Raw genomic sequence first — 13,405 nt, 5'->3', positions numbered from 1 at the left:
CTTCCTAGCAGCTAGATTTTGTAAGATTTTTTTAGTTTATCTCAAAGTTTTAGTTGTTTTTCCACGTAGCTCCTTCTTGCTTAAGTCTATGTAGCAAGTTCATGAAGAGGAAAACAAAAAAGAAGCGAAAATATGAGACAATCCCAATTATTCCTTTTTATATTCTAAGTGATTAAATGTATTGCCTCGCTTATTAACCCTTCATGTAGATGTATTATTCACAAAATATTACGAATAAAAATTAACAGTGCTGAAGCTGAGTGATGTACACTCACACAAGTTGCCATGTTTCAGTACGGGAGTAATTCTACTTTTTTTATGCTCCTCAAATTCTCAATTTTGGATTATTTTTGTCCTACACAGTGCGACATCTTTTTTTGAATCTGGGTTCTACTTGTGATGCCTGACTTTTGTTTTCATGGGAAGACTATGGAAAGACTGCAATAGGCCGTGAATGTGAAGCTCGGTTCGATTCTGGGAGCCATTTCGTTCGGTCCTGAATGAGTCAACGGCGTAAGTTTGCCTTTAGAAAAACAAATTAATTCCAATTTTACACAATAAAATATTGCAAACGTTTTTACAATATTTCAGCCGTAGAGTCCGGCTCTGATTTTACATGGTGGGTTACGTTGTCACGTTGAGATAAAAAAAAATCCAAAACGGTCGAATCGTTCCCGGACCGCCCATCAAAGTCAGCGGCTCCAGTCAGCGCTGCTGGAGTCCGACGCTGAGAGGTGAGACGGGCGGGGGGGGGCTTTATAACGCAACACGGACTTGTTAAACATTAACAGATAATAGCTGCGTGTTGTTGAAAGAGAGTTAACTGAATGCATGTCAATGTCACCGTCGTTTCTGTGACTAGCTAGTCAGAGATGTTAGGGTGACAAACCGGAGCCGACCGCGGCCTGCCTGCTTCTGCTGCTAGCTTCATGATTGACAGCTTGTCACCTCCCAAGGAGCCTCTCTCTGAAGTGGACTGTTGTCATTTTATATGTACTTAAGGTCTGTTTGAATCTGTATACATATATGTGTGTGTGTACGTATAATGTGCTGCCGCTAGCACGCTGGCTAAGCTTTTGCGTGCTGTGGCCGTGAGAATCACCATCAGCATCCTCAGTGAGGCTCCTCTGTGGCCTTGCTGGCTGCCGCTTCCTGACCCGGGAGCAGGAACAGAAATGCGGCTGGTCCTCCTGCGAACAGCCGGCCTGCTCTGGTGGTAGCTTCCCGTGTAGCCACGGGATGATTGTATCAATTTTGTGTCCTGGTCATAATGCGGTGCGGTTATAATAGGGCTGTCGCAGTGTGTATTTTCTTTACTACACTATAGTTGTTTCTGCCTCCTCTTTTCCACACCCTCACCGTCAGTGGCATCATCTATGAGTATTTCTGACAGACTGCAGCTAAAAGTATTGTCATTTTGAACATTATAGATTTATTTAATAACAGCCACAAACTTCATTGGTAGATGGAAGAAAAACCCTTCCACATATGTATTTCTCAATTTTGTCAATTAAAAAGATGTTTGAAATAGATGATTTTGTTTGGTGGAGTTTCACCTATGCTGTTTCTTTGCCACATTTGAGGTCATCTGCAAACTCCACTGTTCTTTGCTAAAATGCCTCGGACACTTCCATTGGTTTTTTTGTAAACATTGATTTTCTCTTCATTTCAAATATTCTCTGCACAGAAAAAAAGAAACCCATCAAAAAAACTGAGTTGTTTTGTTACAACTCCTCAAATTAAGAAAATATATTAGGTCTATTAAGTTTTCATGTTAAACAAACAGAAATTACGTTTGGCAAACTCAATTCAATTACATGTTACAAATGAACACAGTTTAATTCTTTTTTTCTTCTTTTTTTTTTAACCCTTTTTATGCTGAAGAAAAGCATTCCCACAGCATGATGCTACCACCTCCATGTTTTACTGTGGGTTCACTTAGTCTTCCACAAGTGAAACCTTTTCTTCAACATGATGGGTTTCTGTACACAACTTTTGGCAAATGGTGACTGTTTTTTTTTTGTTGTTAGTTTCTTTTTTTTCCCAGTCAGATGGACATGTTGTGATAGCTTGCTTTGTGTCCTACTCTTTCTGTTTTCACATGATGGATTGAACAGCAGTTTGTAGGAAGAGGACAAAGGTATTATGCTGTTTTCTCATTATAATCTGGAATCTTGTTTTCTTTATGACTCATGTTTAGTTTGGTGAGATATCGGTCAAAATGGCTAACTGTTGCAGAGAGGGGATAAACAGACCTTACTGAAGAAGGAATTGTGTCTCCAGGGAGTAAAATTACAGAAGACATATGTGGATTCAATCTGAGACACTTCATCCTTATTAAATTCCAGCTGTTTCTGCACGGAGACGACTGGGTTTTGCCCGAGTTCAAAAAAGACAACTCCCTTGAGCCTCTAAATGTTTTCTGTAGCTCCGTGTAACATCTGCTTGTTAAGTAGAGCAGCTAATCGAGTAGAAATGGACAGAGAGGAATTTAGTGTCTTCATCCTAAAGGTCTCAGAATCATTTAGGAAATAACATGACACTTCCGTTATTCTCAGCAAATCAAATCAGTTTCCTGTAATTTCATTGTTTAGCAACACAACAAAACAAACAGGTTTATCTGGAGTCGGCGCTCTTCTCAAAATTAAAGCTCACAGGTCTTTGAGAGAGCGAGCTTGTTTAATATATGACTTGAACATGATCTCAAAACAACAATATTATCGTTTATTGCAATAATTACTGGGACAGTTTATTCTCCAGCAATAAACTGGGACTAGTCTTGTCCTTTTCTGACAGGACTAGTGTCATTTTAACAACTCCAAACAACTGGTGGTAGATTTGTTCTTATTTTCAGACATCCAGTAGCTCCTGGGTGTCACCCTGTCAGCAGTCATCATGCTTTATTTAAGCCACGCTGAGAGCAGATGTGACGTCAGACTTCGAAAGTGTGGAACCACTTTAAAACAGATAATTTATTACTTCAAAATTAAACATTTTCCTTTGGCCTGCTGCTGTTGAAAGTGAAGCATAACTTTGTTCAAACTTTGTGTAATGGGATCCAAAACAACTAAAACGGCAAAAGTAGAAAATGGTGACAGTTTGAAGTATGGCTTTTTGTTGTATTTGTTGAATGAAATGTAAAATGTAGTTTTCTCTTTCTTGATCTGGCCTTGATTCCTCCTCCGAGTTCACTTTTATGCATCTGACTGATACCGAAAATGGTAAACTTTGAGTCTTCCTCCGTTAGGAACCGCTTCTACACAGAAGAGTGTTGTGGTCTGCGTGGCCGACTAGTGCTAATGTCTTTGGTCAGAACACGGTCAGACTGCCAAGTTCCCAACTGCTCAATCACTGACCACCACAGTTGGAGTATTTGTGATTCATGATTACAACAATGATGTCGCTAAGATAGGGGAACAAAAAAAAGCCCTTCAACATCTCAGTCTGGAGGTCATTGGACCTTGATCCTGTATTGTCTGTTCATCCATTCTGTTGCAGACTTGCTGCTGTGTTTGGGATCGTTGTTCTGGTGACGACCCAGTTTGGGCAAAGCTTCATTTGTCTGACAGACGGCCTCAGACTTGACCCCAGAATGCTCTGACATACAAAGGACATTACACTTCCTGGCCAAACAAAAAGTTGCCTCCTGATGATTTTAACTGAGCAAATAGATCTGAGCTTCCTGTTGGACAGTTAGTGCCTGGACAGCCGGTTTCCAGCTGGCAGAAAGTTATTTAACCCGAGCTGATGTAATGAGGAGCTTCTCATTTCTCAAGCAACCGTGCTGAAAGGCGCATCCTGTGGTCGTGGAAAAGACGTTGGTCTGTTTAAGAAGGGTCAGATTGTTGGCATCAAGCTGAGAAAACATCTGGAGATGCAGAAACAAACACTGGGTTGAGAACCGTCCAGTGCATTATAAAACACTGGAGGGAAAGTGGAAAACCATCGTGTTTGAGCAAGAAATGTGGTCAGAAAAGAACCCTGAATGACCATGATCTGTGATCTCTGAATTATTTGGTGACGTAAAATTAAAGAAAAACATAACAAAGCCAATAATCATTGAGGCTAACCGAAGAAAGCGATTGGACTCTACAGTGATGGAAAGTCATGTGATCTGGTGAGTCCAGATTGACCTCCTTCCAGAGTGTTTGGCGCTCTGGAAGGAGCGCCAAACATTCCTTGTGTGGGAGGGGAGCACCAGATGAAGTGGTGCTCCCCTCATGCCTTCTGTGGCACCCAGGGAGTGCTTTGTTTCTTTCATTATCTCCAAACCTGGTTCTGCGTCGCCTTCACAGCTCTGTACCAACCAAAACGAAGAACAAGGGACTGGATTTTACCAGGCTCCTTGCATTATGGCCAAGCAACTCTTCCTTTGGTCCCATCTATCCAAAGGACGTTGTTCAAGTAGTCTTGCAAACCCAAGTTACGTTGCCAGGTTCCTTTTAGAGAAGCTTTTTCCCAGCTGCACTTCCACATAAGTCATACTTCTTCATCCCTTTTCAAATGTACCAGTCATGAATTTAAGCATTTAACAAGCTAGCAGAAGCCTGAAGAGTTGGTGCTCTTGGGTTTTTCTCAATTTCTACAAGCATTGCATTGTCTGTCCTAGACTTGAACCGCTGCTGAGAAGACCCAGTAGCAGCCTTAAATGTTTCCCACTTGTAAATGTTGGTCTTCATATTGTTTGGAAATGTCCCAGTAACCCATCCCAGATTAATAGGCACAAGTAATTCCTTTTTTTGTAGTCATTGCCATTTGATTTTCAACCTTAGTGTTCTGTTAAACACACCTTTATGCACCAGAGCAGCAAACTGCTACTGCTTCTTTATTTATAAAACACTTTAAAACAACAACAACTGTGACAGAGTGCTGTAATGAACGTTAAAGTTATGGAACATCTGGACAGCAGAGAGCAAGGGACCCGGGATCGGGCCCTGTGGAACCCCATGTAGTAGAGCATTCAAAACCAGCATATTTACAGACATGGTTCTGGCTGACTGATGAGACCTGAACCATTTTAAAGTGGTGCCGCTAAAACCCAATTGATTGTGTAAAACAAGTTAATGAGATAATAACTCCTGCTGCTATTCATACAATCAAATGCATTTGATAAACACAAACGTTTCTTGCGAGAGCACTGGCTCGACTCGATTGCTCTTTTAGGTTTCCAACAAAGGAAAGAAGTTGTGACTGACTTCCAATTTCCTCCGTCCACCTGCCCATGGACACCTGCGCTTCATTATCCTCCAGTGTTTGTTCTCAGCCATCTGCGAGGGGGTTTCCTTGTGCTCCCACTCGTCTCCCTTGACCTCTGTTTATTTGTTCTTCTGACCACCCACATTAAAAACTTGACCCACTTAAGCCTCCTGACCAAACCGGGCTTCAGACTACACAGTTTCTGCTTATGGCAGGTGGTTGTTTTCTTTTTTTTAGTTTGGCGTCTGAGGTGATCAGCACCAGGGAGTGAGATCTGCTGAGCCTTGTTAGATTTTGGTCAAAGCGATGATGATGGTCTCAGAGGTTTGCATTAGCCTTAACATTTCTGGACGTAACCTCCTGCGGGCTTAAGAGACAGTCAGTTGGACCCAGTGAGGTTTTTACCCAGTGTGCCGTCCGAAAAATTGAGAAAAAGCCAAACAGAAGTAACATCTGATCACTAATATTATGACTATTATGGAAACATAGACAGTCACAGAACATGATAGCTTGTCAGATATTGTGACCACAATGTAACTTACACTGGGCTACAAAAAATACTTTTTGGTAGTTGTTTATGTTTTTTCAACTGAATTAGGGCTATTTTCCACCACTGAATCCAAAATTGACATCTATTTTTCTCAATCAGGTCAGATTTTTATTCTAATTTGATTTAGAGAAATCTGATCTTCTGACTGAATTGATGACATTTTTGTGACGTTATCAGTTCATTTCCGATAATATTTCTCATTCTAAAAAGGTTTTAGGAGAAAATAATATATTTTCTAACATAGTGTATAAATTAAATGATACACATTTCAATTTCTGTAAATTGAATAATAAACACTGATGAGGGTTAGTACATGTAAATTGAGCATTACGTCCTCAGTGTGTAAAATTCCCCGTCTCCTTCCTGTCCTGATGGAGTCTCTCCTCCTGCTCTTCACTCACTGATCAGATTCTCAGGAAACCGATCCAGATGTGAGAACAAGTCCTGCATTTTGACCCTGATGTTGCTCCATAGTTCAGAAAGTTGACCTGACTGAGGAAAACCAATGAGATTTTTGGATTCACATCAAAATTACGCTAAAATAGTACGCTAAAATAATACGCTAAAAAACAAAAAAAAACAGAATTTTTTGTCTCTTGACCAGTGTTATCGTAAAATACTAAACTTTACTATTCTACTATCAAGTACTTACTGATTTTATATTATCAGTTCTTTGCAAATATGGTGTAACATCTATTGACCCTTCATAAGCTTTTACAAGGTTTTTTTTGTGTTTATTTGTGTGTGGCTTTGGGCAGCGCTGTAGAGAAAAACAGCCTTACATGGCACTGGTTTAGGGAACTGACGGTCTGATGGGACGCCTCTCCTGCTCACTTCCTCGCTGTGTGCTTTTCCCCAAGTGTCGCGCTCAGCCAGGTGTCTCAAATATAATGGGCTACTTGTGCCGACTGCCCTTGTGACTGAATCAGGATGCTGTGGATAGCTGGGGTCAAGCCCTGGGGTGTTTCTGTTGAGGCCCCAGTGAGAAGTCTGGAGGTCCTGGACGACCAGAGGAAGATGACGGCATTCGTTCCTCCCCAGCCGGCTCGTCAGGATACACGAGGCGGACTCAGACGGACCACCTGCCCGCATCTTGACTCGGCTCTATCTGCTCTGGGTCGCACCTCAAAGGCAACGGCTAAGATTTCATGGGAAACTTCTCCTTCTTGTACACTGTAAATATTTTGCCTCCTCTACTGGCACTCCGGCGCTGCTCAGCGAGCGAGTTTCCGCTTACTCAAGACACACACACAGAAGTGCCTGTTTTCTCTGCGCGCCGTTTGATCGTCGTGGCGGGTCACGCCGGTTTCCAGGCTTCCTTGAAGTGCGGCCCGGGGTAACTTCTCAGCCGCCATGACGAGTCCAGACCGGCTCTTAAGAGCTCCGTTCGTGACGGCTTCACTCGAGTGTGAGGTAAACCCGGGTTAGCTGTGTTAACCCGCAGGATTGAGCTCATCGGCACACAGGTGCAGCGGATTAAAGTGGGGGCTTAAAAGTTTTCACACACCTTGAAGTGATGTTTCACAGTTTGCCACAAGCTATGCAGAACACACAAAAGGATGAGGTCACAGCTGAAGTGTCTTCTGGCCACACAGAACAGAGCTGTGTGTTTTAAAACTACACATCACCCTGAAAAATCATCCCCATAAAACATGAGGGTGGCAGCATCATGATGTGGGAATCTTAAGCCTGGACAAGGTAGTTGGGTCACAGGAGAAGTCCTGGAAGAAAGAGGCTACAAAAGACTGGGTGATAAAATTGATATTATTGATTAATGGAATTTTTGGTTTTTGAAGACTTTTTTTTTTTTTTGAGAATCTGGATTTTTAAAAAAAAAATCAATTTACTCCTTGAGCTTCTATAGTTCAGAGTGATGTCACCAAACACAATGTGTGTCCCAACCAAATTTTATCTTTTTTTTTTTTTACTTTGAATTCAGGTCAGTGCCTCAAATGAATATTTTATTTTTAATAACGAGAACATAGTTATAACATTATACGAGAACTCCCAACAGAACAAATAACAAAAAAATAGATCATAAATATTGAACCTCTTGTGACGTTTTACTTTTAACAGATAATAAAAATGTTTTTAGCACATCTTCATTAATTAGTATCAAATAACTGCAAAGGTCTGTCTGTTTTGAAAAAAAAAACCACGAGTCATGTCACATTTTGACAAGACTTTCTCGCTGAAAGAACTTTTTTCTTGTAATTTCAAGACTTTTTTTCTGTTAAAGTTGCGCCTTTGTTCTGCTAATTTCATGACTATATTCCCGTTATTAAATAAAAATTCTCGTAGCTGTCTGTCACTGCACGTCCGTCCGGACAAAGGTTTGTATGCCGGAACACAAAACGTTGTTTAATATAGGAAATGCACTTTTAAAAAAATATTTTCTGTCAGAAATCGATTGGAATTGGATCTGGTGTAAAGGAAAAAAAAGAGCTTTCCTTTAGAAGCCACGTCACCCAGCCCTAACAGCCACCATAAACACACATTAGTTTAGATCAAAGAGTATTCACGTACAAAAGAGCAGAATGCATAGAAATGCCTGCCACACCTTTCAGCTTTTCAATTCATTTCTAAAATGCATTTCTTTCCTCCCACTTCAGAATATTGTTCATCTGTGACCTAAAATCCCCCCAAAAACGCATTAAAGTCATAACCTGAAAAATGGGGAGGAAAGTACAAGGAGTGTGAATGTGTGTGCGAGTCACTGTAATTCTCTCCTGTTTGTGATTCACACACTTTTCCACTGTGGAATTCAGAATTTTTCCACAAATGAAGTGAAAGTTGGATGTTCCCATTTGGCTGTGGTGGTTGTGGTGAAGGAGCACATTAGAGTTCAAAGGGTTCACCTTTTTATTTATTTTTTTTCTTTTGTTGTGCGTCGATATAGGAGGGGAGGGATATCGGGAAATATTTCTGGAAGTTGGTCGGCTGAGTCCATCCTCTTTCTGTTCCCAGGTGAGCCGACCGTCGGAGCGCCAGCGCCTCTCCGTTACCATGGATGTTGGTGTTCGTGTCAGAGGAGGCCCCATCAGGTCCAGGGCGTCCGTACGGAGAGAGGTTTGTCTGCCAGGACACGAAACATTCTCTTCTGAGTGTTTTGATGTAGGAATGCTCACGTTGACGGGGTCCAGATCAGTTCACAGTGCAAGAGGTCCAGAGTCATGTGTGTATGAATCAGTGGTTCTAGCCTCTAGGTGGGGGTTATAGCTGTTTTCTGTTGCTGTTATTCTTCTTAATGCTTTTTTTTTTTCAGTTGTGAAGTATTTGCAGGGACTGATATTTAGACTTCTATTGTTACTAGAGATGCAGCAATATGAAAATTTGGGCAAATATAACTGATATTTACCGATATTCTATATATTTCACTATTGTTTCAACACCTTTGGGGGGGGGAAACGAGCAGAAACAGACGGCAACAAGATAAAATAAATAAAATCAACATCGGTTGTTCATATCGGCCCCGGTTTTATTTATCGGATGGATACCGATATATTTTAAAAAAAGGACTAACATCAGTCAATAACAATGTGAGTGCCAATATATTGTGCATCCCTACACAATACGTTACCAGAGTTACCATGGTTACCATGGTGGTGTTGCTAACGGTTAATCACAGGTCTTACATTTTGTCGTGCCAGGACTATTTCATTTCTTAGACATCTTCATTGCGTTCTGTGGCTCAAGGCGGTTGAGGCTATTGCTAACTACCTGCTAGCAAATCCTTGCTAACTAGATAGATAGATTTCTGCGTTTATTGTAGATGACGACATTTGTTTTTACCACTGGCTCACTTCTGTTGCCAGCCCATATGAGGTTAGGTGAGTTCAAAAACAAAATAAACTTTTAAGATGGGTGCTATGGGGGTTATTGTGATTGGGTTTTTTTTGTCTTAAATTTCATTCAAGATGGCATTTAAAAAGTCTTAAATTTGAGTTGCATATATCCTGATAATTGGCTAGGAAATTGCATATTGCAGTTCTTGTGCAAAATGAGCTCACATTGATTTTTTTATGATGACTCTTCTGAGTTGATATGTTGTGTAGCTGCAGCTACCATCTGACCATAGCTGCTTCTTTAAAAAGCCTCCCAGCAGGACAGAACCTGCGATCAGTGTCGGATTGTGATTTAGCTTTTTATTTGTGCAGTTGCTCTCCGTAGGAATGCAGTGGGCAGACTGCTTTAACCACTGGGACAAAGTAGTTTCCAGAGTCGGTTGTGATATAGCAGAGCTTCGTGGACCCGTCAAACGATGTGCCTCCTGCTGTCTGTTTTTAGTGTCATTCTGTCAGGCAGCCGGCCACGGTGAATAAATCCGGAAAGTGCGGTCGGTCCTCGTGTCTCACCGTGTGTGTGTGTGTGTGTGTGTGTTTACAGACGGTGCGTGACTCCGGAGCCCAGTCTGCGAAGAGCCTCTTCAGGAGCAGAAAGGAGCTGTGCGGCGTCGGCCTGGAGCTGCCAGCCAGAGACGCCACGAGACTCTCTGAGGTTTGCTCTGATGGAGCTCAGCCACATCCATGCCTGGATAATGTAACGCTGACCATGAGCTGTGTTCTTTCAGATTCACTTCGTGTGTCTGCCCGGACAATGTGAAGGGGAGGATTCCACCCAGCAGGTTGGGCACCGCCCCACAGCTGCCCCGCTTGTTCGTTTGATCTCGTCATTCAGTCTGACGGGTTTTTATTCTGTTTTGTTGTTTGTCTGTTTGTTTGTTTCACCCAGACTCTGTCGTCCCTGCCCGCCACGCTGTGCGAGCTGCTCAAGTCTCTCCATGCACACAGCCTGAAAAGCGATGAGGTCCTGCTACTCAAAGACTCCCGCAGGCTGGCAGAGCACAGAGACGTTCAGGTAGCTGCCGGCACGCACGTTGGGAAGTTATCTGCTGAGTCAGCAGGACGAGGGAGGCAGAAATGAGCTGGGGAAGTGAGGAGAGCGCAGACAGGAAGTGAGAAAACGACAGTTTGGTTGTTAAACTTCTCTGTACCTGCTGCAACTTTTATTCTCATGTCAACTTTTAATATAGTGTTTGTTATGAGGAAAAAACATTTTCAAGTAACAGTCAGCAGAAAAATCAGATATACTTCTTTGTTTTCGTTGGTTTTGAGGAAAACCAGAAATGTTTTCTTTCTGTTAAAAGAAAACAACATGATTTAGTCAGTGAAGTAGGGGAGCTTTCTGCAGCCAGCTGTAGTTTTAAAATAGAGCAACAGGTGGCGCTCTCATAGGTTTCAGGATTTTTAATATATTTTCAAACAGTTTCAAAGTCTGTCTTGTAAGCTACAAATGTTGGTGCACAACAAACAGTTGAGGGAGGGACAAAGATGAGTGTGGGGGATCCATCCATCCATCCATCCATCCATCCATCCATCCATCCATCCATCCATCCATCCATCCATCCATCCATCCATCCATCCATCCATCCATCCACCCATCCATCCATCCATCCATCCATCCATCCATCCATCCATCCATCCACCCACCCACCCATCCATCCATCCATCCATCCATCCATCCATCCATCCACCCACCCACCCACCCACCCACCCATCCATCCATCCATCCACCCACCCACCCACCCATCCACCCACCCACCCACCCATCCATCCATCCATCCATCCATCCATCCATCCATCCATCCATCCATCCATCCATCCACCCACCCATCCATCCATCCACCCACCCACCCACCCATCCACCCACCCACCCATCCATCCATCCATCCATCCATCCACCCACCCACCCACCCATCCACCCACCCACCCATCCATCCATCCATCCATCCATCCATCCATCCATCCATCCATCCATCCATCCATCCATCCATCCATCCATCCATCCATTCATTCATTCATTCATTCATTCATTCATTCATTCATTTTCTTCCGCTTATCCGGGGTCGGGTCGCGGGGGCAGCAGCTTCAGAAGGGAGGCCCAGACTTCCCTCTCCCCAGCCACTTCTTCCAGCTCCTCCGGGGGAATCCCAAGGCGTTCCCAGGCCAGCCGAGAGACATAGTCCCTCCAGCGTGTCCTGGGTCTTCCCCGAGGCCTCCTCCCGGTGGGACGTGCCCGGAACACCTCACCAGGGAGGCGTCCAGCAGGCATCCTGACCAGATGCCCGAGCCTCAACTGGCTCCTCTCAACGTGGAGGAGCATTGGCTTTACTCTGAGTCCCTCCTGGATGACCGAGCTTCTCAGCCTATCTCTAAGGGAGAGCCCAGCCACCCTGCAGTGGAAACCCATTTCGGCCGCCTGTATCTGTGATCTCGTTCTTTCGGTCATGACCCAAAGCTCATGACCATAGATGAGGGTGGGAACGTAGATTGACCGGTAGATCGAGAGCTTCTCTTTTTGACTCAGCTCTCTCTTCACCACGACGGACCGGTACAGCCCCCTTCTTTACGGCAGATGCTGCCCCAATCCGCCTGTCGATCTCCCGCTACTTTCTTCCCTCATTCGTAAACAAGATCCCCAGATACTTAAACTCCTCCACTTGAGGCAGGACGACCCCCCTGACCCGGAGAAGGCACTCTACCCTTTTCCGGCTCAAGACCATGGCCTCGGATTTGGAGCCTCATCCCGTCCGCTTCACACTTGGCTGCGAACCGCTCCAGTGAGAGCTGCAGATCACGTTCTGATGAAGCCAACAGGACCACATTATCCGCAAAAAGCAGAGATGTGATCCTAAGGCCACCAAAACGGATCCCCTCAACACCTCGGCTGCGCCTAGAAATTCTCCATGAAAGTAACGAACAGAATCGGTGACAAAGGGCAGCCTTGGCTGAGTCCAACTCTCACCGGAAATGAGCCCGACTTACTGCCGGCAATGCGGACCAGACTCTGACACCAGTCATACAGGGACCTGACAGCCCGTATCAAAGGGCCTGGTACCCCATACCCCCCGATAACCCCCCACAAGGCCCGAGGGACATGGTCGAACGCCTTCTCCAAGTCCACAAAACACATGTAGACTGGTTGGGCGAACTCCCATGCACCCTCCAGGACCCTGCTGAGGGTGTAGAGCTGGTCCAGTGTTCCAAGACCAGGACGAAAACCACACTGCTCTTCCTGAATCCGAGGTTCGACTGTCCGACGGACCCTCCTCTCCAGGACCCCTGAATAGACCTTACCAGGGAGGCTTAAGAGTGTGACCCCCCTGTAATTGGAGCACACCCTCAGGTCCCCCTTTTTGAACAGGGGGACCACCAGCCCAGTCTGCCAATCCAGGGGAACTGCCCCCGATGTCCATGCGATATTGCAGAGTCGCATGAGCCAACACAACCCTAAAACATCCAGAGCCTTAAGGAACTCTGGGGTCAATGCAGTAGAGATATTTAATATTGGAAAATCTTGCAATAGTAGTAAATATTGTGATGGGAAAATCATGTGTGGCATCAGCTGCCTGTTTTCTTCTTTCCTCTCGTTCCCATCTGTGCCTCCATCACTCTGACCTTTAGCTGCTAGTGTCCAGTGTGAGGCTCTAGCTGGGTAAATATTACATTAGCATATAAAGCCCAAGTTTATAACACTTGGAAATATATTAACCAACCTCTAACAGTCCTTTACGATATGAATATTGCCTCCGGTGACATTGCAGTGACGATGTATTTGTGATACATTCCGCAATCTGGCACTTTCTCATCTCATTAAAAA

The 13,405-nt window shown here is 44.0% G+C and overlaps 1 protein-coding gene across 3 annotated transcripts in view; it reads left to right on the top strand.

The window, feature by feature from the left end:
- Positions 1-630: 630 nt before the first annotated feature.
- Positions 631-13,405, top strand: part of akap11 (A kinase (PRKA) anchor protein 11) — a 31,167-nt gene continuing 18,392 nt past the window's right edge. For 2 of the 3 annotated variants that reach the window (XM_008437566.3, XM_008437553.3), the window contains exons 1-5: positions 631-734; positions 8,714-8,815; positions 10,133-10,243; positions 10,317-10,370; positions 10,478-10,603. In XM_008437566.3, coding sequence (XP_008435788.1) covers positions 8,753-8,815; positions 10,133-10,243; positions 10,317-10,370; positions 10,478-10,603 — 354 coding nt within the window. In that variant the 5' untranslated portion in view covers positions 631-734; positions 8,714-8,752. The other variant, XM_008437558.3, reaches the window with a different exon arrangement.

The sequence above is a fragment of the Poecilia reticulata genome, chromosome 2 (genome assembly GCF_904066995.2).
Source record: "Poecilia reticulata chromosome 2, P_reticulata-male-v2, whole genome shotgun sequence".
NCBI classification, from domain to species: Eukaryota; Metazoa; Chordata; class Actinopteri; order Cyprinodontiformes; family Poeciliidae; genus Poecilia; species Poecilia reticulata.
The sequence above is the reverse complement of the archived record's forward strand: the minus strand, read 5'-3'. Positions and strand labels throughout refer to the sequence as shown.